Genomic DNA, 26,224 nt, shown 5'->3' with positions numbered 1-26,224 from the left:
TATCTTGACTTACTGCCATTTGATTTGAAAGAGATATTCTAATTTTTGTTGTTTACAGGCAGACAAGTTTCAGATGTATGTCACATACTGCAAAAATAAGCCTGATTCTACTCAGCTGATATTAGAGCATGCGGGATCCTACTTTGACGTAAGTAAGAGACTCCTGGTGAAGCGGTGAAGTTGTCTGCATTGTGTTCGGTAAACATAAAAATGCCACACTACTCATAGCTTTCACCTAATGGATGGGAGGGAGTGTTTTCATTTTTATTTGTCGCATTTATGGTGGGATAGTCTTGTGTTTCTAAAAGATCCTTCTAAGATTTCAACAGGTCCGTGTGTATATGAGCTCACTTTCTATTTATATATAACCATTCTTAAATGTAATATCATATGCGGAAGGTGTAGACTATAAGCCTGCTTTACCTTCTATGAAGGAAAAAGAATCTTTGAACCTTTGAATCTTTTTTATTCATTTATTTTTCCCATTTTTATCATGTGATTGATTTCCAAAAGTGGTTTATCAGTAAAATTTTTACAACTAGCGCTATAACAACTAAGATCATTGGAAGGCTCTTTAAGTATATTCTCATTGGTGTAAACATACGTGTGGGTCCTCTTTTTTTGAAAGATATTTCAGGGAGATTATTTTGTACAAAGGGGGTTGGAGCCTTATGGAAGTAATATAAAGAAAGCTTCTTGGGTCTCCGGAATATAGTCAAGTGTGCCGAATACATCGTGATTAAAAGAGTACTTTTCAGTATCACGTGTAATTTGGTATAAAGGCTGCGAGAATTTTAGATTTTTTTCTGTTCTTACGTGTGCGTGGCCATGCGTGATGCTCTTTTCTGGACATCTGGGAAATTAGGGTACATTTTAGCTTCTGTCTTTGCCGTGGAGCCCTGGAGATGGCCCTATTTTAGTTGTCGTTCTTGTGACCAGTAAGCCCACGTGAGTGCCTTTGTAAATACCAGGTCAGCTCTCCCAGCCCCATGCTGCCCTTTCTTGTCAGATTTTCACACCTTCCTCGCTCTTTACCATCAGATGAAATTCAACATCAAGGCCGTATGCAGTGTTAGAATTCTGTACGGTCTAAGCACAGAGAGCATGTGGCATATGGAATCGAATAAAAAAAAAAGCCCTTTGCCCTAACACCTTTAAGGATAATGGGAATTCTGCTTATCTAACTTAGGGATCTCACAGAAGTCTTGCTGTCAGTTCCCACCATATGGGATGTTGCCCATCTCTCTGGGGCTCACCGAGCGCCGCGGGTGTCTGTGGTTGAGATTTACCACTGACCAGTGAGCGAGGCCATCCTCTTAACCCCCAGTTCTTTGCCCCTGCCATCCAAAGTAAAATTTTAGAAGCACGGAAGTTTTTTTTAACAGCTTTTTAGAAAAAGGGAGCTTTCTTATTTCAGCAGGATTAAATCTTGATGGGGTTTTAGAAAAATACTCTGATCTCATAGTCATTTTTGTCTTCCTTTTTTCTAATCATTTTATTTTCTTATGATGAGTAAACTCTTTGATCCCCATCTCGGTTTCCCCCATCCCTCCACTCACCTCTCCTCTGGTAACCATCAGTGGGTTCACTATAGTTCAGAGTCTCTTCCTTGGTTTGTGTGTGTGTTTCTCTCTCTCTCTCTCTCTCTCTCTCTCTTTTTTTTTTTTTACTTTGTTCATCTGTTTTATTTCTTAAATTCCACAGCTGAGTGAAATCATGTGGTAATTGTCTTTCTCTGACTGACTGATTTCACTTAGCCGAATACTCTTTAGCTCCATCCATGTCATTGCAAATGGCAAGCTTTCATTCTTTTGATGGCTGAGTAATAGTGCATTGTATAGATGAACCACATCTTCTTTATGCATCCATCAGTCCGTGGACACTTGTGCTGCTTCCATAGTTTGGCTGTTATGGACAATGCTACTATAAATGTAGGGGTGCATGTTTCCCTTTGAATTAGTGTCTTTGTATTTTTTGGGTCAACACCCAAGTAGTGTGATTCCTGGATTGTAGGGTAGGGTAGTTCTATTTTTAACTTTTTGAGGAACCTCCATACTGTTTTCCAGAGTGACTGCACCAGTTTGCATTCCCAGGAACAGTGCTTTTTCTGGGAAGGTTCCTTTTTCTCCACATCCTCACCAACATGTGTTCTTTCTTATACTTTTTATTTTATCCATTCTGACCGGTGTGAAATGATATCTTACTGTAGGTTTGATTTGCATTTCTCTGATGATGAGTGATGTTGTGCTTCTTCTCATATGTCTGTTGGCCATCTGTATGTCTTTGGAGAAATGTCTGTTCATATCCTCTGCCCATTTTAATTGGAGAGTGTGTGTGTGTGTGTGTGTGTGTTGAGTTGAGTTGTATGAGTTCTTTCTATATTTTTGGTTACTAATCCTGTTTTAGTAGATATGTTATCTGCAAATGCCTTCCCCCATTCAGAAGGTGTCTTTTAGTTTTGTTGCTTGTTTTCTTCACTGTGCAGAAGCTCTTTATTTTGATGTTGTCCCAGTAGTTTATTTTTGCATTTATTTCCCTTGCCTCAGGAAGCATATCTAGAAAAATGTTGCCATGGCCAGTGTCATGGAAATTGCTGCCTATGCTCTCTTCAGGGATTTTTATAGTTTCACGTTTGTGCCTTTATTCCATTTTGTGTTTACTTTTGTGTATGGTGTAAGAAAGGGGTACAGTTTCATTCTTCTGCACGTTGCTGTCCAACTTTCCCAACACCATTTGCTGAAGAAACTATCTTTTTCCCATTGGATATTTGTTTCTCTCTTGTCATTTTTGAGCAGTATAATCCTATGATAAGGTATTAAAAATGTCAACAAAAATAGTGAGATTGGTGTTTAGAAAGATCAGAGATGCATTTCTGAATGTTATTAAAATGGTATTCAAAACACATTGCAATATGTCTCAGATGTTTTGTGGGGTGTGCATGAAACGGAATACTTCTCAGCTGTATGAAGGGATAAACTCCTGATACATAAATAGCAAAGATTCATCCCCAAAACGTGGGCTGAGAGAAGCTAGACATAGAAGAATACATTCTGTATGATTCCTTTTGTATGAAATTCTAGAATATGCAGAACTGATTTGGTGATAGAAATCAGAACAGGGGTTGCTGCTTTGTGGTGGTGGGTTTGTGGGTGGGGGAATTGGTTAGAAAGGGGTACGAAGAACTTCCTGTGATGTTGGAAATACTCTGTACATACTCGATTGCAAGTATGTTGACATTTGTCAGAACTCGGTGACCCAAACATGGGATTTGTACATTATACTATATATGAAAAGATATCTTTTAGATGTGACATCATGAATACATGTATCATAATCATTAAATCATAAGTCCCACATTTGTCACTGAAGAGAAACTTAAGGCTCTACTTGTGATTTGGAAGGCAGAGGAAGAATTGCTAAGTTTTTATTCTAATCTGCCTGGTGCGTGAGTGACCCAGGGTTCGGTGATTCTGGCAGCCGTCACACCGAAGGGAGAGTGGCCGCGTGAAGCCCCGCGCCACGCTCGGTTCCGGAGGAGCTTAGTCGAGATGACCCACAGACTGAGAATATTGAGAATACAAAGAGGTGCTGGCTCTTAAATCACATTTGAAGTGCAGACTATTAGAAGAAAACCCTTATTTATTTACTTCTTTATTTTTAAAAGATTTTATTTATTTATTTGACAGACAGAGATCACAAGTAGGCAGAGAGGCAGGCCGAGAGAGAGAGGGAAGCAGGCTCCCCGCTGAGCAGAGAGCCCGATGCGGGGCTCGATCCTAGGACCCTGAGATCATGACATGAGCCGAAGGCAGAGGCTTAACCCACTGAGCCACCCAGGCGCCCGATAACCCTTTTTTAAAAAAGATTTTATTCCAAAGAGAGCATGAGTGAAAGAGCGAGAGGGAGAGGGGGAGAGAGAGAGAGAGAGAAGCATTAGCAGGGGAGAGGGGCAGAGGGAGATGCTGACTCCACTGTGAGCAGGGAGCCTGACGTGGGGCTCAGAACCATGGGATCATGACCGGAGCCGAAGGCAGATGCTGCACCCACAGAACCACCCAGGCGCCCCACCCCTTTTATCTATTTATTTATTTATTTTTTAATTTTCTGAGAAGAGTGTTAAGGGCCAAGATAGCACAAGTACAGCGGGTTGGTGTGAAAGTCTGGGCTAGGAGATGTAGGAGATGGATTGTGAGCATGGATGGAAGAATTGCTGAGTGGTGTGTGAATGTGTTGGTGAGGAAGGAGGAGCCCCTGTGCGGGAGAGTCAGGCTCGGGGGCGGGGGGGGGAGAAGGGGTGTGGTCTGTGGCTCTAGGGCACCGGTGGCCCAAGTTGCCAGAGCTGCCGTGGGAGACAGGGCGCATCTCGTGTATGGCTCAGTGTTCCGTGGCTGACGCACCACGGCTAGCCCAGGGCAGGGGAGGGCAGGCGGAGGTTGCCGGGCCAGTGTGGGCCCCATGGCTCCATGGCTGGGTGTCATGGGCTTGCCTGTTTGACATCTGCCCGTGAAAGCCAGGAATCCAGACTGAAAACCACTATCTTCTCGTTCAAAGTGATTAACTTATTCTTATGTTCAGCATATTGAAAGAATAAATAGTGATTTCTACTTGTATTCCTTAGGCTAAGAGTGATATGTGTGTACTCATTTTGGAGGTAAAAAATGTAGTTTTAGTTCATACTACCTAATTTACCCAGTAATGTTCATCAGTATATATACCTTAATCTTTTTGTCTTAATTCAGGAAATACAGCAGCGGCACGGATTAGCCAATTCCATCTCTTCGTACCTTATTAAGCCCGTTCAGCGAATAACAAAATATCAACTTCTTTTAAAAGTATGTATGAAGCATCTTCTACCTGCGAAATTTTGTGAACTGTGCATTATTATTTTGACATTTTTCTCTCTGTTTATGTAAAGTATCCTGAATTTTTGCAATAACACCTAGCCAATTAATTTTTTTTTTAATGCATTGTCATTTGTTACCCTGATCAGTTTCTCAGTGCAGCAGGTAAATAAGAGACTATTGATTAGGCACCTGAGCTTTGATGACTGACCCTTGTCCCTAACATACACTGAGAAAAGAGATTATGAAGTCTAGATCACTTGGTACCTACGTCCCAGGCTGGCTCGCTGACCATGGGCCGCGCACTGTGCTCTGTGCTCTGCGTGCGTTAAGTTCACCTGGTCTGCAGGTCTGGAAGCGAGCCTGTGAGGGCAAGGGCCATGCCCGCCATCATCCTTGGATTGCTGGCATCTGGGCTCCGTTCTAAACCCACGTGGGGCCGGGGCTCAAGTAGCTCACCCTCGGCTAGCGTCCTCCCTGTGACGTCTAGTCACGTGTCACACACTTATTTATGGAGCTTGTTGTTCACACATATCCCAAGTATTTCAGTCAAACTGACCTCTGCTTTCTCTTGGTGATGAATGTTGAGTGAAAGTCATCTTGTAACTCGGTGTACTGGCGGGTGTTAACTAGAATTATTGTGATCATTTTGCAATATATACAAATAGCAAATCCTATGTCATACTGTTGAAACTAACATAATGGTGTGTGTCAATTATACCTCAAAATTAAAAAAACCCATTTCTAATAATCTTAAGGATTTAACAGTAGAATGGGAAAGGAAACTTGGAATTTGTGATCGTTGTCACAGAATGCATCGTATAAATTGATGTACATCTTCTTGACTACGAGAATAATAATCTGCCAGCTCTACCTAATGATGTGTGTGCTATTTACGTGGCTGGAGAATGTTATCCGGTATGAGAATGAGCCACCTGCACGCATCCTGGGACCCCTGTTTTGTGAATCTGACTCTGTCCCTGGTGTTGTCTTAGCACAGCAGTAAGAGGTGATGTTATAATTTTCCCAGATAGAAAAGAAGTTCAGAGATGGAGTTATGAAATCCTGAAACACTTTCTCTTTCTGTTAATGAGAAAACTCTAGAAACAGAAGTGGCCATATTCTTTTGTTAAAGCAGTACCATCGTGGGACATTTCTGTTGGGAAAGCTCTCCTGCAGTTTTGTATCAAAATCCTATTAAGTGCTTTTATGGCCCTCACTGCAGCAATATGAGCTTGCCGTAAACATGAAATAGAAGTCAGGAGGTTAAGTTGTTTATATTCAGATTAGCCCTCTGCTTTTTACTTCTGCAAAGGCCGTGTACCTCTTGGTGTCCTCAGGATTTAAGAATTTTGTCTTTAGCATGTGTTTCCACTAAAAATCTTTTTTCCAGTGACCTCACATCTAGTTAATCACCATTAAAGTGGGACTTTAATTTATGAACCTCACGTTATTCTGCCCAGGGGTTCTTCAGCAGAATAGTAATAAGCTCTGTTGAGCTCCCCAACAAGGAGTGTTTTCTGCCAGTGAGGTTAATTTCTGTACATAGCATTCTTAAGCACTTTTTTTCTTGCCAAGCTCCTTAGAATAATAGGTAAAAACCATCTGGTCACGAGTGAAAGTGCTTATCTGGTGCCAAATTGCTCTAAAACTATCCAGTATGAGACCAGAGCTCCCTGCAGTGCCCTGTCCCTCTTGGGGACTGCTAGGACCCAGAGAGTGCTGGTTACTATTACTATCACCATTCATACGCTGGTAAGAAAATATCCTGGAGCCTGCCAGAACATGCATTTATTGTCCTTATCACCCTTCCTTTAATAGCAGATGTTCCTCCAAGTGCATCTGAAATGGAATCACACTCAGGGAGGTGTGATAGGATCACTCGCTCTTTGCTAACCATCCTGCGCACAAGGGCGCACACGGTGTGTGACTGTGGATACTGGCGCGGTGGTGCTGCTCCCGCTCGTGACCCGGGAGGTCCGGGCTGGGGGCGGCGTTAACAGCACGGAAGCGTTCACGATCACACAGGGGTGCTCGGTGCACTCTGCCATGACCTTCAGATAAAACCAGTAGTTGATTATGCTTTGCTGTGCTAATTATTTTATTTTTATTTTTATTATTTTTGAGGCTCGGTAGTTAATGTGTACACTGATTTTGTCTTAAACTGTGACTGCATCTGGTTTCCTCTGATTTGAACAAGCATCCTGAGTTGAGCTGGACAGATCCTTCCGTCCATAAAGAGGCAGTGATTCATTTTCTGTGAGAATATGTGCCCAGCCGACCGCGGTCTGTTGTTCTCTTGAAACTCATGGATTCTTCATGGACTTGTTTTCTGCAAAGATCTTGTTGGCAAAGCTTTTGGCCTTTGGATGGTTCATGGTATCGGTCTCTTACAGGAGCTACTCACTTGCTGTGAGGAAGGAAAAGGGGAGATAAAAGATGGCCTCGAGGTGATGCTCAGTGTGCCAAAGCGAGCCAACGACGCCATGCACCTCAGCATGCTGGAAGGTACGAGGCTCTGCACATCCCCTGAAAAGCATCTGCACACGTCCTGCTGACACTGTGTATAAGGGGCTCTCCCATGCCCTGAAACTCTTGGCTTTGTGCCTCTGTATTCTGTTAGGAGTTAAGAGTTTAGATGTGAATACCCTTTTTTTTTTTTAAAGATTTGTTTGAGAGAGAGAGTGCGAGTTTGCAGCCACAAGGCAGGGGAGGGGTAGAGAGCGGGGGAAGAGAGAATCCTCCAGCTGATTCCCCGCCAAGTATGGAGCCCCACGTAGGGCTAAGTCTTACAGCCCTGAGATCACGACCTGAGCTGAAATCAAGAGTCAGATGCTTAACAGACTGCACCACCCAGGTGCCCCAAGGACCTTCTTTTTTTAAAGATCTGGTTTCATTGCTTCCCCTTAGTTTCACGAAGTGCTTCAGCCTCATTAAAAGCACGCCCTTGTCCATCATCTGGAGAACAGGCTGCCCACTCTCCCAGACCCCGGTAGCACCATATGTCACTTGTTTTAGGCAATCAGGTGACCACAGTAGATAGATGGATGGATGGAAGGACGGCAAGATCAGCCCCCTGTGATTCTAAAATCTGTTAAAAGGCTTGCTGTTTCCCTGTATCTGTATCCACTGTATCACTTGCAAGAGCCTTGAACATGGCGGCATGTGACACGGCGGTGTGTGATGTGAAGAACAAGGCAGAGAAACGAAATTAAACACCTTGCAAGTGAACTTTCCATGGATGCTTGTGTTTAAAAAGGCTCTTTCTGTGTTATAGAGCTTAAGTCCTATTATCAGGTACACAGTTATGTACAAGAAGTAATCCTTCCCCAAATGCTTTTTCTAGCCTGTGTCTCATCAGTAGTATTGAGCAGTGTAACCGGTTGGGGCAGAGGTGCTGCTGTTTGCAGTAGAGACGCAGAAGTCAGAGGCCAGGTGGGGTAGCTTTTCCTGTCTCTGATGTGAGACCCCGAGCTGGTGCAGCAGCCCTTCTTGGCATCATCAAGGACTCAGGCTCTGTTCTCTGTACGTTCTCCCCACTGCTTAAATGTTGTTTGCTTGGGAAGGTTTAGGATATGTCAAGACCATGGAAATGTTCCATCCAGGAGATAGAAAGTGGGGAAAGAGGGCGGGGAAGGAGCAGCCGCCGGAGGGGCAGAAACGAGGAGTTGTACACAAGACTGCCGCACACGGCCTGAGCTTGGCCGCGTGCTGTCCCAGCGGCAGGGGGGCAGAAATGCAGGGCCTGTCTGAGCAAGCGCAGAGGACGCTTCTCTCTGGAGAAGGAGGAGAGAGCCATCGTCGAGGGAGAACTAGCAGCCCCTGCCCCAGATATCCAGCCACTTCCTGCAGCCTGGTCGCTGGAAGTCCATGCAGTGGGCCACTTCTGGGAAGAGTTGAGCAGAGCGAAAGCCACTCCATGGCCAGAGTGTGACTGATTCACATGAAAAATTTTGCAAAGATGGGAGAACTGACGAAGGAAGGCCAGACCAGAGCCCTGTGGAAAGGCTGGGTCTGCAGTGGAATGTTCAGGAGAGTGTTCTGGGCTGAAGAGGCAGAGGATCAGGTCGCAGCCTGGGAGTAGGCAGTGGCCTGGGGGAAGGTCCGTGGACCATTCTGGGCCAGGGGAGGAGGAGGTCTGTGAGATGGAATGCTGTGAGTGAAGGCCGAGGAGAAGTAGGGAGTTCATTCAAATCTATGGTGTGAATGCCACCCGCAGCAGATAGAGTTGAAGGAATAAAGCCATGAGGAAGCACTGGCTTTTTTTTTTTTCTTCCTTTTGAGCAAGGGAGAATATACGCAAAGTCATGTTTTAGGAAGAATTATCCTTCGTCAGGTGGGATCAGTGCAGGGAAACTGGAATGGGGGCCCAGAAAGGGAACTCTAATCTGTGATGTAATTTTTGGGCATTGAACAGTTGTTTAAATCGTCACAATGCTGTCCTTTTCTTTCAAATTGATTGTGCCTCCTTGTCTTTGTGTTGCAGGGTTTGATGAAAATATTGAGTCTCAGGGAGAACTCATCCTGCAGGAATCCTTCCAAGTGTGGGACCCAAAAACCTTAATTCGAAAGGGTCGAGAACGGCATCTCTTCCTTTTTGAAATGTCCTTAGTATTTAGTAAAGAAGTGAAAGATTCCAGTGGCAGAAGCAAGTACCTTTATAAAAGCAAATTGTTTGTAAGTATCAACATTAAGAATTGTTAATTTAAAGGTAACACACTTGCAAATCTTCTTGTAGGCAGAAAAAAAAAGCACCATTGCTTTCAATTTAACCTCCAAAACTGCCCTAAAATGTGGAACTTTAGAATTGTTAGGTTTTCATCTTCCACAGTGAAAATCTCTGGCCATCTGGAGTCCACTAGAGGGAGCTCGTGGGTTTTAGCTCCGCTAGACTGAGGAAGCCTGCTTTTTCTAAATTCCATAGACTCTGAGGATGAGAAAACACTTTTTAAGTGAATTTAGATTTACCTCTGATGTGCCCAAACCAGCTTTACAAATAAATTGATCACATGAGTCTACGATTAAGTTCTCATATCATTCTAATGAATTTTCCTTTTGCCGATGTTGGAAGATACATTAAGCAGCCTTCCTGGGTGGCTGGCTGTGGGCTCTTAATAATCTGGGGTGAATTTTTCTTTCAATAAAGGTAAATGTGTGGAAAATAAATAAGTAAATTTAGGGTTCTTTACACTAACAAAATATGATTATTAGAGAAAACATACATATGCAAAAATAGTTCTAAATGCCCACTATCCCATCTGTGCAGAGAGCACTCCCTACCCTTGAGTGCTGATGCCTTTTTTCCAACAAATAACAAGTCTCTGTGTAAAACCACATGCTGACTCTCCGAGAAGCCTCAAGCAGGTGTCCTCCTCAAGGTCCGCTGTGTTTCTGTGTTCCCCTCGTGGGAATACCTTGGGCTGTCATCACAGAACCGCTGGACAGGGTCAGGCAGGGGGAGGATTGGGCAAAACTAATGAAAAATCACCGTCTGAGAAAAAATAGGAAATGTATAGAATTTGGTTTCTTCTTAACACAAGATATGACAGATCACTTATAAATATTGGTAGATATTTGGAATTTAGACAACATCTACATTATATATTTTTATGGTATCCATATATTAATCAAGTTCCCAAAGTAATAAAATGCTACCAATGTAGAAATCATCTTTAATAATAATTTGGAATTTGCAAGTTTAAACTAATGGTCTTCATACCATTTTCTTTGGCTTATATCCTGTCTGAGATTGTCTTTTGGCTCACAACCCACCTTACATCATTTTAGATCATATTGTAACTGGAAAGAAAAAATGCAGCATTGCTGGCTAGTAATTTCACTAGCTGGCTTTAATCTATCCTCAGAGACCAAGCTAGTCTGTTTTAGAAGCTGATACATCTTCATTTAATTTATCTTTCAAAAGTTAAGGTTCCCTCAGAGGCCACCATTATGAATCACTTCCTTTGCTGGAGGGGGGGGAACACAGGCGGGTGAACTTGACTGTGGGGGAGGGACTGAAGATGTTGACCTTCACCTCTGCTCATCCACGTGCTCCCATCACAATTGCACATGTCACAGAGAGAAATTTTGTCTCTTAGCCCTTAAAATTATTGGCGAAATACTAAAAGTTAATGCTCTTGATGAACAAATCGGGAAATAACTGTGAAGACATTATGTGCCTTCTGCGAAGCTACTCCACTCATGCGGAAAATGCATGGCGGGAGCTCCTTTGCAACTCAGACTGATTTCGGTTTGTTGTTTATGAGTTAAAAATGGTCAACTCTTTGATTTTCCAGATAAGAGGGTTTTTAGATATTTGGGTTTCCTTCCTCTGGATTTGCTAGTTGGCCCTCATCAGGATCTCCAGTAGATGAGCACAGGGGAAGTAGAAGGGATGCAACCAATTATGGCGGCCTGAGAACAAAATTTTCTCATTTTAACTGCAGTAAGATCGGAGGCTTACCCGTCAGTGTAAACAAACTACGTTGTTATAACCTGGCGTGACCACAAGCCACCAAAAACCATTTTCTTGGTCTTTGTTCTGTATCCTGCTGGAATCTTACAGTCATCTAATTATGTAATTACCTTTTTATCCAGACCTCAGAGTTGGGTGTCACGGAACACGTTGAAGGAGATCCTTGCAAATTTGCACTCTGGGTGGGGAGGACACCGACCTCAGATAATAAAATTGTCCTTAAGGTATGTTCATTTGAAGCTTAGGAATGTGCTGTGGGACAAGTTTATTGTTTTGGTTTTTTTTCCCTGTTGAAATATATTGGTGTTTATATGCTTTTATTTGCTCTTTTTGTGTTCTCTCGAGATTGGTGATTATCACAAAAAGAATAATAGAATAAATTCAGTTTGGTACTCTAGTGATAAAATGCCTTGAGGTAAACTTTTGCTCTTCTACGATAAAGGTCAGATGGAGAAAAATCTCTTTAAACTTATCCCATTCTTTTGTCTGAAAAAGAATTAGTCGATTCCATCAGAGGTGCAGGAAGTTGAGGTACGGGAGGAAGGACATGCGGATCAACAGCTCTCACCGCACACTTCGTCCAGGCACCTGATGAGCTTGTGAAGGCCTTGGGCTGTTCAGGGCTGAATGTGCCGAGAGTCTTCATGGGGTCCCAGGCTCTTTGGCTTTCTGGTTAAGGGGCAGAGAAAAAAGGGAGATAATGATCAGTTACAAGGGTTGATAATATTATGATTCAAAGTGTTCAAAAACACTAAGGGTGCTTTTTGGAGGTTTATATTGGGGTGGGAGAGGAATATATGTTTGAATATTTGACTTAAACTCTGCCTCCATTGTACCAGCCTCTCCAAGGAAAGACACAGGGCTCTCAGGTGTCTTGTGTACTCCCTCCCTCCTGTGTTTGAGAAAATACAGATGGAACTGTCTTTTTTAGCTGTCTGGGAAGTCCATAAGTGATTTTGGGATGTTTTGTGGAAGATGTTGCTGAAGATTTGTACAATATTGGGAGATGAGCCAAAAGCTTAATGGGACTCTGGTGTATGAACTTGCATGCCAGGGATTCTGTCTCATACATTCCTTTTAATCTCTCACCAGTATTTCCAGCAACTATGAATATCTCATTGGTACCTTGCTCTTAAAGAATTTGTACTTTAATGGAAGCCATTGTGTTTCTAAGATCTTTATTCCCATGGAAATGATGGATTGTTTTGCAATGAATATATGATTACCAACCCAGTGTGTTCTTGTTAGTATTGGCATAAAGCCCTGTAAAATAGAAATTGCACTGATAGCTAAATATTAGATAACGGAACTTTCCTAAGCCATAAAATTTTAAAGTATACTCAAAACCATAAAACTTCCAACTCATAGTAAGTATTTATCCAGATTAGCTACAGTGACAGATGTCAAAGGGTGAATCTGAGAAATAGTGCCAGATATTTTAGCCAGATTTGGACTACTTTCATTTAGGATATAATAAAATACTCATGATGCAGTTGAAGAATAAGGCTCCCTACAGGCTTTATCAGATGAAAGCTTTCTAGGGGAATTTCGAGTAATATTTCTCTGCCTTCCAAGGAGAGACTAAGGGAAATGATGTCCTCATTCATTTTTAGAGATTACTTTGTGGTGGTGGAGCTGGGGATGGAGAAGGTGGGGGTGGAGGTGGAAATGCCAGCTAAGATGGAGATGATGGTGGAGGCAGGGACTGAGATGGTGGGGATGGTGGTGGAGGTGGTGGTGGAAGTGGTGGGACAGGTGGTTGAGATGGAGATGGTGGTAGGGGGGTGATTGGGATGGAAGTGGTGGTGGTTCAGACGACGGAGGAGGTCGTTGAGATGGAGATGGTGGTGGAGGTGATGGTGGTGGAGGTGGTGTTGGAGATGGAGTTGATGGTGGAGGTAGTGGTGGATGTGGTGGAGATGATAGAGGAGATGGTTGAGATGGAGATGGTGAGGGGGAGGTGTTTGGGATGGAAGTGGTGGTGGTGATGACGGAGGGGGTGGTTGAGATGGAGATGATGATGGAGGTGATGGTGGTGGAGGTGGTGTTGGAGATGGAGGTGATGGTGAAGGTGATGGTGGTGGAGGTAGTGGTGGAAGTGGTGGAGATGATGGAGGAGGTTGCTGAGATGGAGATGGTGGGGGGAGGTGTTTGGGATGGATGTAGTGGTGGTAGAAATGGAGATGGTTGTGGTGGAAATGTTGGGGGAGGTGGTTGAGATGGAGATGAAGGTAGAAGTGATGGTGCTGGAGGTGGTGGTGAAGTGTTGGAGATGGAGGTGGTGGTGTTGGAGATGATAGTGGAGGTGATGGTGGCAGGGGAGACGGTGCTGGTAGAGCTGATGATGGTGGTGGAGGAGGTACTGATAGAAATGACAATGATACTGATGGCCTAGTAGTTAGAAAACAAAGCTGTGGTGTTTTTTACGTTGTCCTCTGGAAGGGAGAACCTGATTTCCAAATCCTTCCATAAACGGATGGAGACTACTAAGAGTCCAAAACAAACTATTCCCATCTCTTAGACAAGTGGGACCTTTTATTTAGTATTTAGCTGGCTTACCTTTCTCTTGTTTTTTTGAAAAATTGGCATGTGTTTTCTTTGTTTAATTTCTTTAAGGTCAGGAGAATTCCTCTCCGTAAATGTAATGATCACTTCACCCTATTAAATCATGAGAATTTCATTTCTTTGTGAACCATATTTAACAGTTTCCCTCAGTTGTCTCTAAACCCTGCCAAACGTTCTTTCTCAGATTCTTCTCTCAGTTTAACCTGAACGCTTGTATCAGGCATTTCAGTGCCAGTAGATCTGCAGTTTTCAGAGTTTTGCACGGAGAAACACCTCTGTCCCGTGCACAGACTCCCCTAGTCCCTGATCCTCCTGCCTCTGGCCCCAGAAGAACTTGGGTTGCTGCTTCCCAGTCTCAGGTCTGGGAATGGAGGCCAGAGGCTGCTTTTATCCTTTATTTAGTTCCCCGTTCCTAGCTCTAAGTGACTTTAAAGACACAGCCTCCAGTTAAAACATTTTACATAGGGGAAAGATAGTCCCAACTCTAATTTCCTTTCCCAACATGGGCCTTGACTTTCTGTTTTTGAAGACAAGGTGCGCCGTGAGAAAATGCCCCCTCTCAGTCAGGATCTCAGCTGTAATCCCTCTGACGACTGTTTCAGTCATTTACAGGGAATTGTGCTTATGTCATAGGAGGTTGATGTTTTCCACAAGGAAATTAAAAACTGTTACTAAGCCCCAGAACATGCAAAAAGAAGGAAAAAAGAAAGAAAGAAAACCTCCTTTGAGGCCAAGAGGAAGGAAAAAAATCTGGAAGGAGTACTGCCCTATGTGTTCATTCTGCAAATGTTTATTGAATATTGACTGTGTGTCATTTTCGGAAACTAGTTCTCAAAAGTTGTAACGGTGTTGCCATCTGTGATTGGCAGTAGGTTAACTGGTTTACACTACTGGTGTGACCAGGGGTAGGTGAAGGCAGAGCTTGGGAGGCCGGGCTCTGACGTCCACATGGATGCCATCTGTCCGGCCTGAGCATTCCGGCTGCTTCCCATGCCAGCCGTGTGACCGTGGGCCTATTTCTGACCCGAGGATAAGGGGGGCCCGACTCCCCTTATGTGTTGGGAGTGCTGGGGCAGCGAGCATGGGTGCAGGCAGGGCTGGTCCGGAAACAGAGTGCAGGGGATGAGGCAGAGGGACGTGGGCACCAGTGCGGGTGGCTGGGAACCCCCGACCGCTGGTCTTTGCCTAAATTGCTTCAGGGACGCTTGGGCTTGGGATTGGCCACGCTTTCATATTTACCCAGCGCTGTTTACAAGGTTTGCAGGCTGGGGAATGATTGATTATTACAATATTCGGAGATCTGGAGTAACATACGTGCTGTAAGATAAAGATGGTTTTGACTGAAAAATACTCAAAATGGCCAAGTAAACATGGGATGTGGTTGCTGTTCTGCTGGAAAGTTATTTTGAAAACGGGAAACAAGGAATGCGGGTGACCCGAGCATGGTTAGTGTGGCTTCTGGAAAGGACCGCTTCCGTATCCTGACTGACTCTCACACCTCGTTCAGGCTTCCAGTATAGAAAACAAGCAGGACTGGATAAAGCACATCCGCGAAGTAATACAGGAAAGGACTATTCACCTGAAAGGAGCCCTGAAGGAGCCCATTCACATCCCTAAGACGGCGCCGGCCGCAAGGCAGAAGGGGAGGAGGTTAGTGCTGGGGACCCAGGGCAGGTGTGTTTGATTGGTAGGGAGGGAACAAGGCAGTGTTAACTTACTGTTTTTCAAAGATCATTTTTCTTAAATATTTTGAGGAATTTTTTTTTAATATACAGTTTATGTGTAACCTCCTTCTTAGCAATGAAGTTGCTTTGACAAGACAAGAACCTCCTTCAGCTTAAAGTAAAGGAAGGGCTCTGCGCACATCCCTTTCTGCTGCCCTTTCCACAGCAAGTGTGAGTCTGGATGCATATCTAGGTCATGCGTGGGACCGGCACAAGCTACATCCTATCTTAGGTGTTCATGTTTCTTGTTTCTGTGATGGAAATTACCACAACTGTGTCTTACCGTTGTGCACGTTACACGGGAGGACACGTGTTGGACACACAGCCCGGCGCGCAGCCAAGGTGGCCTCCTGTCACCGTTCACGCGTTGCTGGTGCAGTCACACAGATGGCTCTGTGCCTCTTTGAACAAATCCGTCTCTCCAGTGGCTGATAGCTGCCCTCCACCAGTCTTGAGAAATCCAGGGGTGTCAGGAATGAAAACTCTGTTTGCTTCTTCAGGGATGGAGAGGATCTGGATAGCCAGGGTGATGGGAGCAGCCAGCCGGACACAATTTCCATCGCCTCACGGACGTCTCAGAACACGCTGGACAGTGATAAGGTAAGCTGCAGCCAGCACTTTCTTTGGCGGGTGGGCGATGTAGTCTTGGATCTGCTAGGAAGCAGCCTGTTTCTATCTATAAATGACAGTTTGGCACCAACATTTCCAAACAGTCACTATGTGCTAAGTGGTGCCGGGAGTAGAAGCAGAGAGAAAAAGTTGGGGGTGTCGGGGGTAAAGTCTGAGGATTCAGGAAAATGGTTTTCTGTCAGGGTGTTCTAGGACAGGTGTTTAAACTGTAACTTTACAGAAGCAGAAGAACCAGTTATTTTAAGTTAAATGCTGCACAGAGCCCGGATGAGAAGCTGCTGTCAATCAGTAGGGGCAGCGACATTCTCAGATGGGCGCTGCGGCTCCTCCTGGGAACACAGGCGCAGCAGGTGCAGGAAAGGCACCCCGGAAGGAGCCTGCGCCGGTGCCGACTGCTGGGCAGCCGATCCGGTCGGCAAAACATCCATATAGCTCTCCCTTCTCCAGAAGGGGTGTGGAGCACCTCATGATCTGTCCCGATCGAATCCCAAAACCAACAAAATAAATCAGCAGGAGAATTCGGAATCCAGGCTGACATGAGGCACAGCTAACCAGGGTCCTCCATAAGAGCCAGTTGGGGGACATTCATGTCAGCTTAGTAAGTCTTCTGTTCCCACTGAGATGAGCACATGTTCTGTTTCTAAACTGCTAGACCTATTCTCCAAAAAGTTATTTGATAGTAAATAGTGATTTTATTGAGTGTGCCACCGGTTCAGAATTCCTGCGTTTCCTACTATGTGATGCAGGCTTCTCTTTCTGCATTCGTCCCGACAAGGGGGCAAGGGGGGACACGCGGGAGTCTGTTCTTGGCCTGGTGTTTGCACAGTGCATTTGTAGCAGGAAGTGTCCTGACTTCACCGTCCTTTGGAAGCGACTGCTGACTTCAGTGAGGGTCCAGTCTCGGACTGTTTCCAGTGGCAGGTCCCGGAGGCCCAGATGGAGGTGCTTTCCTCACCCAATTTTGCAGAGGATTCCCGGTGTGTAATGCAGGGTCCAGGAGAGAAGGAAGTGGGCTTAAAATTATTGCTTTCCTACAGTGATTTCTCTTTTAAGATCCTTCTGGTTTGAGTCATTTGTTTTTTCTATTCAGTTTTTTGAGTTCATCAAACTGTAAGTCCTAGAATGTAGAATGGTTGGAGTAGTAGGATGGAGAAGAGCCCAGTGGCAGATATGTCTTGCCAGTGGTAGAAATGAGGAAGGAGAGAAAGGACACGTCAGGCATCTGGGGTGTAATAGCAATGTCTCCTGCGGCCGCCCACCTTCAGACCCCTCACAGACTCGCCGTGGTGGGCATCACCAACCACCGATTGGCCCGTCAGGTCCCAAGTTCATGTTCTTCCCAGATACACTCTCATAGAACTGGTCTGGATTTACTCTAGAAATGAGTTTTAAAATTTACTTTGTAGAAATAAGGAACTTGAATGAAATTGCCAAAGAGATAAATAAAAGTAAAAAGTTCTGCTTTTCTACCGGGATGTTAGGCTTTTTAAAGAACTGTCTATTGAGTCTTCTACGTGTGGAGGTAATTTACCATTTTCTGCTTCCCTCATGTGGTGCCTTCTCTCCGAACATCACTCTGGAGCTCAGAACTCCCTGATGACCGCTTCTGCAGCTAACAGCCCTTACCCCCGACCTGAGCTGTACAGAGGCTCTCCTGCCGGGCAGCTCCCAGCCTGGCATTCCCATGACTCCTAGCCACCTGGAAGTAATGACACTCCAGAACTCCTCTTTTACGTGGACCTGGCATGTATTTCCTTAAATACCCCTCCCTGAGATCGTAGGTCCTTGGTAGGTTCAAAAGTACCAAACAGGGATGAGCTGTCTTCCTAAGACCACAGACCTGCAGCGAGTTGCCTTCTTCAGTTCTTGGGTCTGTATTTGGGTTGAGAATAAAGAGCATGTGAGATTTCGTGATGGTAACTCAAAATCTGGAGTTTGGAGAGGATGTTCCCATTCGGCCTGATGAGAAAGAAGGGAAGAGTTTGCTGCCACGCGAATGCCAGGATTTGTGTGTTCTCGGCTTCCGGAGGGCTTTCTTATTGTTGTCTCCCCGCTTATACTTGTAGTAGATATTTCAGGGTCAGTAGATGAGTCAGGAAAATACATTTTGAAGATTAGGAAACTGCATCCTTTTTCGAGTCAGCTTTAGAGTGCACTGTTGGACTGAACTCGGCTTAGCCAGAAAACCCCCTCCGGTCCGATGGCAGTAAGTTTTCTTGTCTCGGGGTACTTTCCACCCTGCATATTTTAGGTTTAAGCAGCCTCTGATGACACAGGCAGATAGACCTGGCGAGGGAAATTACTTAACCATATTCTGCCTGTTGAGCTTAATTTATGATGCCTGTTGTGAGTTAGTTGTTATCATGGACTTCGGTTACATTTCAGAAACTGGGTGGGGGGATGTTTTCGACTGGGCCTCTTGGAGCGTTCGTTAAGGAACTTACATGCTCAGTGCTGTAGTAATGCTCTACGAGGCGCACAGGATGTTTCTGGAAGAGCCTGTTGAGGAGGGGATCCTGGAGACACCCTCTTTCCAGGGAGCACTGTTCGCAGAGCCGGGTACAAACAGGTACAAACCACATGCCTCGTGAACACAGTTCTCTCTTTGAAAACATCAGTTTTGAAATGCGCCACCCCCTTGTTCCGGGAGTGAGTTTAGCAGCGATTCTTGTCCGTATTCATGGTACTTACGCTGATAAAATGATCTTATAAAAATATAATTCGGAGTCCAAAGAAATCAAATGGTTGCCAGATTCTTATCTCATTTGTCCTGAGCTTGTCTCCCCGAGGTAGGGAGGGGAGTGCTGAGCCAGCCTTCGGGACACTGAGGAGATGAGGGAGGTCGGATGACCCTCCCAGGGCCACCCAGCGGCGGAAAGCTAAAGCCAAGTACAAAATGTGGCTTTAATTACAAGCTAGAGTCCAGACCTTATAATTCACATTAGCGCTGGCTGTGGAGCTAAATATTTTAATGTATTAAAGAAGCATTTTTAACCTTTTTCTCTTCTATTTGCCTTACTAGTCTGTGGTTTGTTTTATATAACAAAAACTTATATTATAAAGAAAATAGAAAATACAGGAATCAGATACAGGCTACTCTAGACAAAAGCGTCTAGAGGTCAAGATGAATCACCGAAGCAAGATGAGGGGGCCTGTGGACGGGCTGACCCAAGCCCTCGGGGCCAGTGTGAGCTTTTTTACATCGAAGGTAATGCAGTTCTGATTTTTAATGAATGAGAAATTCAATTGAGACTGACACTTGGCATGAACTGCCCTAAACTTACAATGTGAATCTATGAATCCACATATTTAGAATAAATGATTTCATTTACTCTTAATGAAGGCGCTGTAGCACTGTGTTGGGGATAGGAGGTTTTATGTAGTTTAAAAAGTCAACCAACTTCCTCTATGAAGTGACATCCTAACGATAGGAACTTGGCCGGATTTATGTGAATTGCAGTGTGCATTTTAAACTGGGGCCAAATTCACATTTTCGAGAAAGGAAACTCGCACTGAGCCTATTTAGGACATGCCTTCCCGCTCCCTTCCAGCCCACCTCCCTGGCATACCGGGTACAGAGTGGCCCTGCCAGGAGCCACAAGAGCCCTGGTTCTGAGCTCCCGCAGCTTTGGCTCCACGCTCTCCCCCCGCTGAAGGTACTGGAAGCAAGAGGGCGCCTTGGCTCCGAGGAGGAGCTCAAGCTGCTGGCCTTGCCAGAGCTCTGAGTCCCCCGGGACCTCATGTTGGTGTGCCCCTGTATGGGCATGACAGCAAGTGCTTTAATTCGGAAGCCTGTCTCCAGGGCAGAGTTTTAGTCTCCCCAGACAGAGTACCCCGGCCGCTGCTCGCAGTGTGACAGCAGATGGTTAGGAACAAGGAAGTGTTCGCCAGCCAGACCCCTGGGCTCCGCTCCTCAGCAGCCCTGGGCAGTTAGCTCACCTGTCTGTGCCTCAGTGTCCTCATCTGTAACTGGGGACAGTACTTAAGACTCACCTCATGGGGCTGTGCGTACTGAAAATGTGTGACATGCTGAGAACAGTGCCGAGCGCGTACTGAGCACTTAAGGAACCCCAGCTATTGCTATGTCGTCGTCAGAAGTGCTGCCTTCTCCCTCACTCCTGGACTGTTGCTATTCATTCCCGGCGGTTGCAGATGGCTCGCTGCGTCAGCCTCTCTGTCCTTGTATTTGCCCACTCTGGATGGCGGTGGATTTGGAGCTGTGCTGATTAGGAGCTAGAAGCTGCCCTAAGAATAAACTGCTCAGTGTTAGTGCCTGGACGTAAGCACTGGGGGGCTTAACAGTGAAATGCCCCATACTGAATGGGCAGTCACTGAAGAAGATGGGGGAATCTTGCTAAAAATCTCTCCCCCTCACCTCCCCCCCACACTCATCTTTAACCCCACGGAATGAGCTGTACTGTGGCTGCACACATGTAAAGTGGCTGCACACATGTAAAATGACTGCACGCTATTCACGGATGTCCGTGCATCACCCACTGTGGGCCGGCCCGCGACAGGTGCTCCAGGACAGGAATGACCCGGGAGACGAGACCCCAGCCCCCGCCAGCAGCCTGGGGGATGGAGCGCACCTGGTGTTTGTGTCTTCCTTTTGCTAATCTTTGTTTTCTATTTTCCTAAGTGGCTGTGGTTTTTTATAACCTTTGACAAGTTTTTTAAGTGCTTTCATAAAACCGCAAAGTGGAATGTAGTCTTTGATAATTTTAGTTAATCAGAAAAACAAAATTGCCCACGCTAAAGTGGAGAGCCTCAGTTCTTTTTCTTTTCTTTTCCTTTTTTTTTTTTTTTTTTTTTTCAGTAGGCTCCATGCCCAGCATGGAGCCCAGTGCGGGGCCTGAACTCACGACCCTGAGATCAAGACCCTGAGCCGAGATCAAGAGTCAGGCACTTAACCAACTGAGCCACCCAGGCACCCCAGAAAGCCTCAGTTCTAAGAAAAAGCAGATTTTTTCTTTTTTAAATACAAAGCTTGGGTAGAAATGTAACAACAGTGTTTCTTAAAATAGTGGTGCACTGAAAAGTGCTTTTTAATGTAAATTTTACAGCACTGATCAGAGTTACTGTTGAAGGTGATGACATAGTTTTGATTTGGACTTGAGCCCAGAGGTTTCTTCGAGTTGTTCTTCCTTCCGGTGAGAAGCCCAGTCACCTGGCTAACTGACTGTCATTTCTTAGCTCTTCCCGTTGGTGTCCCTCCATCAGAGACAAAGAGTCATTTCACATTAACTTTTCTGGATGAAGGATGGTCTTGCTCACTCAGGAAACTCAGCAAACGGGTTTCTTTGGGTGAAAGTGTCTTACGTAGCTTCGGGGTTTCCAGGACCAGATGACTCAAGGTAACGGTGGTGGCCAGCAGTCTTCTTTCCAGCTCTTATGCCTTTTTCTGTGTGAACCAACTAAACTTCTCGTTCATTGGCCACCTTCCCTCCGTGCCTGTTTCTTCAGCAGGTGCTGGCTTCTCTCGTTCTAGTATGTGAGCGAGGGGAAATGGGTTGCTGGTGCAGGTCAGGGTCTGTGAAGCCTTGAGGCCTGATACATAATCAGTGTCCTATCTCCACTTGGCCTGACTTTTTACATTTAAAGTTTGCCTTTTTAGTTGTGGCTTTTAAATTGGGTTTTTTTTGTTTTTTTTTTTTACATTTCATTTTCCATTCTCATGTATATCACACCATCAAGGAGGCCTTGGTTCTAAGAATTATTTTTGTGTCAGAAAACCCCAGTGTGTGATCATGTCAGTAAAGAGTGAAGAATTAACATCCCTGAATACCACACTCAGTATTTGTTTCCTGGATAAAATGTTAGGTATGGTAAGCTACCGTTTTGGGGAGAAAAAAAAAATTCTCTCACAGATTTCTTTTGCATGTGTGTGTGTGGTAAAAGTCATATAAAATTTACCATAATGACCATTTGTTGAGTTCTCACAGATTTCTTTCTATACCCTCGATGTGTGAGAGCCCATGACAGTGGTCCTGTCTAGAACTCAGCCGCAGATCTTGGTGGAGGCTTCCCCTGTGGACTTGGCATTGGGGTTGGGGTGAGCGGGGGCTCTGCTGCCCAGGCTTGGTGAAGTTGCACAGGGGGAAGCCTGGGTGGGTGAGAGCGCGGGGCAGGATGCACTTCCTTGGGGAACTCTGGCTGCCGGTGGTAGCCTCTCTCTCGAAAGCGTTGCCAGTAATGGCGCTGTACTCCCTAATCCCCTTGAACCAAGCGACCAGTCTTTGGTCCGCTCTGGTCTGCTCCGTGTGAAACCTCCACAAAACCGCAAGACTCTTTTGTGAGGTTTCTGAATGACTGAACCGTGCTGGGTTGTAGGAGGAACTGTTCACAGAGTTGATACACTTTGTTCTTTTGGGGGGAAATGGCTTTTATTAGACCGCAATGCCACTTTCCTTTTGAATTGCTCTTATAAAATTGGCCAGACACCCACCTGCAGCTGACTTCGGTTCTCGAAGTAGAATCATTTGCTGCAGGGGCTGCGTCGTCCCCTGTGGCCGTTGTGACGAACCTGCTCTCCCTCCAGCCGAACCTGCCCCAGAGCTCACGTGGGAGCGCCGTCCTTCAAAGCACGCGTTTGCTTTGGTCTCTCCAGAACTCTGTGTTCTTGCAACGTCAGACTGCCTTGTTGTGCACCAGAGAGGGTTGCCCTGAGGAGCGGTGGGCTTCTCAGAGGTCCCCAGCCGTGGGGACTAAAACAGTTGAGTCAATGCTCTTAACTGGGTTCAGGTAAAGCAACAATATAACACGCTTTCTCCAGAAAACATTAAAAGTAAAATTCTGTTCTGTGTGGTAATTGTTGAAGATTCAACATGCCAGCGACCAGAGATAAGTGTTTCATTCTTCCATTCTTTTGGGTGAGCGCCCACAGCTTGGTCACATTCAGTCTTTCTGGAGAGAATTCAGGCAGAGGGACCCTGATTGGAGTCCGCTGATTGTCTGTGTGTCTGCGTCGTCGAAGTGCCCCTGGAAGCTCTCGGCGAGGGACAGGAGGTGGTCTGGCCCTGCAGGAGGCATTTCAGGGCTAGTTTCCATGGTCCGTGCACTAAGGCCCAGTCATGGCCATGGTTTTTAGGCACCACAGTTTTTTAAAGGAGAAAAGCGGAAAGATTGGAGGGGAGGAGAGCACTGTCTTCTCATGTGAATTTCGCAAGTTAACGTGAGTCATGGAAACTGAGATTTTCGTCAGTTGCGATCCTAAACTACATGCATGTGGTCAGGAGCCCTGACAGAAGTCCATAAAACACACAGAAGTGAACAAGGTCCCGTGAAAACGTTCTCAGGGTGCGCTTAGAAGGGAGAAGTGAGTTTTAAACTAGATCAGTGGAATGGTAACTCAGCATAGTAATGAAATCGGGTCACTGGTGGTGGAAATAGCATTGAAAACAGGTACAATCTCAGTCACCCTTCATTATCCAAACTTTTTCTACTTAGGAATTTAATTCCTAAAAGGCAGAGATGATTTGCATTGTTTCCTCAAAATAGTCCTTTTAAGTCTTTTATTTTTAAAAGTTTTTTTTTTAAGTTAGCAAACTGGTTTTAAAGACAGTTTTTGTAGTGAGTTTAAAATATTCAGACGTAAACCTTGAGATGGAAATCCTCAGGACTTCTGTGCCCCAGAAAGCATCCGTTTAGTTCTCCCTTAAAGATTTGTGGAGGAGATTCTCATGGTAAAGCCAAGCAGATAGGTTGTTTTTTAATGATAATTTCAGCACTATTTGAAAACAGATTCTTGTAGGAGATTCTGTTAGTAAGTTCTCCGAAGTCTTTGACAAAGAATTTTAACTCAGTATGGGATTCTTTGTCAGAACAGGCTTGATTTTTTATTATGCTCCGTCAAGTCCACAGATGTTTCCAATAGTTTCTGATTACTCTGTGAGGGGCTGAGGAATCAGGGCCAGAAATAAAGTCGAGCTTAACGTTCCTTCTTGGGCAGCCCCTTTCTCTCCTTCCCACCCTTCCCCCACCCGCAGAATGCACCACGTGGCTTTGAGCCGTCTGAAAAATTAATAAAACGCTCAAGAATGAAGCCAGCAAAGGGCTGGTGATGAGATAATGTGTCTTGAAGTTGTGCTTCCCAGGGCGGGGGGTGGAGAAACCTCCAGGCGGCGTGATGGGCTGGGGGCGTGCGGCTCCGGGCAGGGGGTGACGGACTCGCACGGGCAGGTCACTGGTGGCCGTGGGAGAGCTCCAGCAGGCCTGAAGGGGGCCATAGGAAGTGTGGACCCTGCGGGGCCTCAGCACGCTGGACTCCGCGCTGGGGCTCCTTCCCTGGCCACGCCTCCCCTGGGGCAGGAAACATTCCTCCTTTTTGTTACAGGGATTAAGCACTTCCATAATGTGGGGTTTCACAGGGAAAATTTTCCAGCCTGGGCCTCTACCTTTAACTTTTTAACGTTAGCATCTTTGATGGTTCACGGAGATGCGTGTAAGATGTAGCATGGGTTTCCCACTGGGGTATGTGTACCGTTTCAGAGGGGATTAAACATTCGTGAGAAATTGCCTCTGTGGCCTGGCAGAGACAGTCCATCTGTTGATACGTGTGCTTTGTTATGGAGGAGTTCTGTTGTGTTCTGCTTTCTGTGGTTGTCTTGTGGACATGTGTTTCTTATTGTAAATATCTAAACTTTCTCTCAAAAGAGAGGCCATTAGAACCGGAGGATAATGAACAGCACAGGGCATGACGGGGGCCCAGGGAGCCGAGAGCCTGTGCAGGAGGCACGGATTCCCAGGTCTCTGCGAGCGAGGGGGAGCGGCGAGGCCTCTGGAACGAGGCTGCTCCCCAGTGGGAGGCTTGGCCGGTCCCTCCACCCACCGGCCACAGCCCAGGCCGCCAGCTCTCCTGGTCTGTGTGTTCTCGCCCTGCAGGGGGACAGAAGGCTGGGCACGTGGCGCGCTGAATGCAGGCAGAGCTAGCTCCCGAAGTCATGTTTTATTTCAGAATTGTGACACAATTTATTTAAAAACTGAGTGACGAGGTAGATGCAGGAGCAACTTCCCAGAGGGCTTTGCTGGGCGGGCAGAGCTTGAAGCAGACCCAGAGGGGACGTGGGGTCTCCGAGCAGCCAGGATCTCATGCACACAGTGCAGGCAGGGCTCACCTCAGGGAAGCCACATTCCAGGCTGTGAATCCTACGAGGAGAAGCCGGCGAGCATGCCGGGCAGGGCGGGCTGGGACCCGGCTGTGGGAGCTTTGGACCCCACGCTCAGCAGTTTGGATCTGAGGTCCTTGAAGGGGAGGCTTAGCATTTCAAAAAGGCAACTGCCCGCAGTGCTCACGTGGCATGGAAAGTGGGCCTGGCGTGTGTAAGGAGGCCACCACAGAGTGTAGTGTGTAAGGAGTGTGTAAGGAGGCCACCACAAAATCCATGTAACATGTGGCGTAGCTGGGCAGAGGAAGGAAGTAACCCGAGAGACTGCCTTGGGTCTATTTGATAGCATTTGGAGTGCAAGAGTTTTTAACTTGGGTAACTTAATTGTGGTACCATTAGCCATCATTGGAAGACAGACAAACTGGGGAGGCGGGTCATGTCCTGGACTGCTTTGGAGGGACACGTCCAAAACGATGACGGGAACAGTTTCTAGCTGTTATCTGGGGTGTCTGCTTGGGGAGTCCTCGGCATAGAGGGTGTGGTTATGGGGCCACATCGGGCCACGGTGAACGGGCAGCAGAGCTGGAACCACGGGGGCTGCCTGGGTTGAAGAGCCAGAGGGGACAGTCCCGAGAGGGGGAGCGGGTTCACAACATTCTCGTGTAGGAGATATTAATGAGTGTGTGTGTGAACAGCCCGAGGGGCAGACGCACAGAGCACAGGGCACAGGGCACAGTAAGCAAGTGGCCACGAGAAGGCCACACACCTCTTTTATAAGCAGAAATCATGGCGTGGATGTATCTTTCTGGAGTTCATGGATACGCTTCAGAGGGCCTAAGCGTTGGTAGTTTTAATGGACAGAAAATGGGAGGGAGCTTAGTGAGA

The 26,224-nt window shown here is 45.9% G+C and overlaps 1 protein-coding gene across 1 annotated transcript in view; it reads left to right on the top strand.

The window, feature by feature from the left end:
• Positions 1 to 26,224, top strand: part of TRIO (trio Rho guanine nucleotide exchange factor) — a gene marked incomplete at its 5' end in the record, with an annotated part of 348,026 nt that overhangs the window by 244,771 nt on the left and 77,031 nt on the right. The window contains 7 exons of the mRNA XM_080803936.1: positions 59 to 148; positions 4,740 to 4,832; positions 7,238 to 7,349; positions 9,328 to 9,518; positions 11,439 to 11,540; positions 15,389 to 15,531; positions 16,106 to 16,205. Of these exons, the coding sequence (XP_080660062.1) occupies positions 59 to 148; positions 4,740 to 4,832; positions 7,238 to 7,349; positions 9,328 to 9,518; positions 11,439 to 11,540; positions 15,389 to 15,531; positions 16,106 to 16,205 (831 nt within the window). The remainder of the gene's footprint in view (positions 1 to 58; positions 149 to 4,739; positions 4,833 to 7,237; positions 7,350 to 9,327; positions 9,519 to 11,438; positions 11,541 to 15,388; positions 15,532 to 16,105; positions 16,206 to 26,224) is intronic.

The sequence above is a fragment of the Martes martes genome (genome assembly GCF_963455335.1).
Source record: "Martes martes genome assembly, chromosome: 5".
Classification (NCBI taxonomy): Eukaryota; Metazoa; Chordata; class Mammalia; order Carnivora; family Mustelidae; genus Martes; species Martes martes.
Note: the sequence above shows the minus strand (reverse complement) of the source record. Positions and strands in the feature narration are given on the sequence as shown.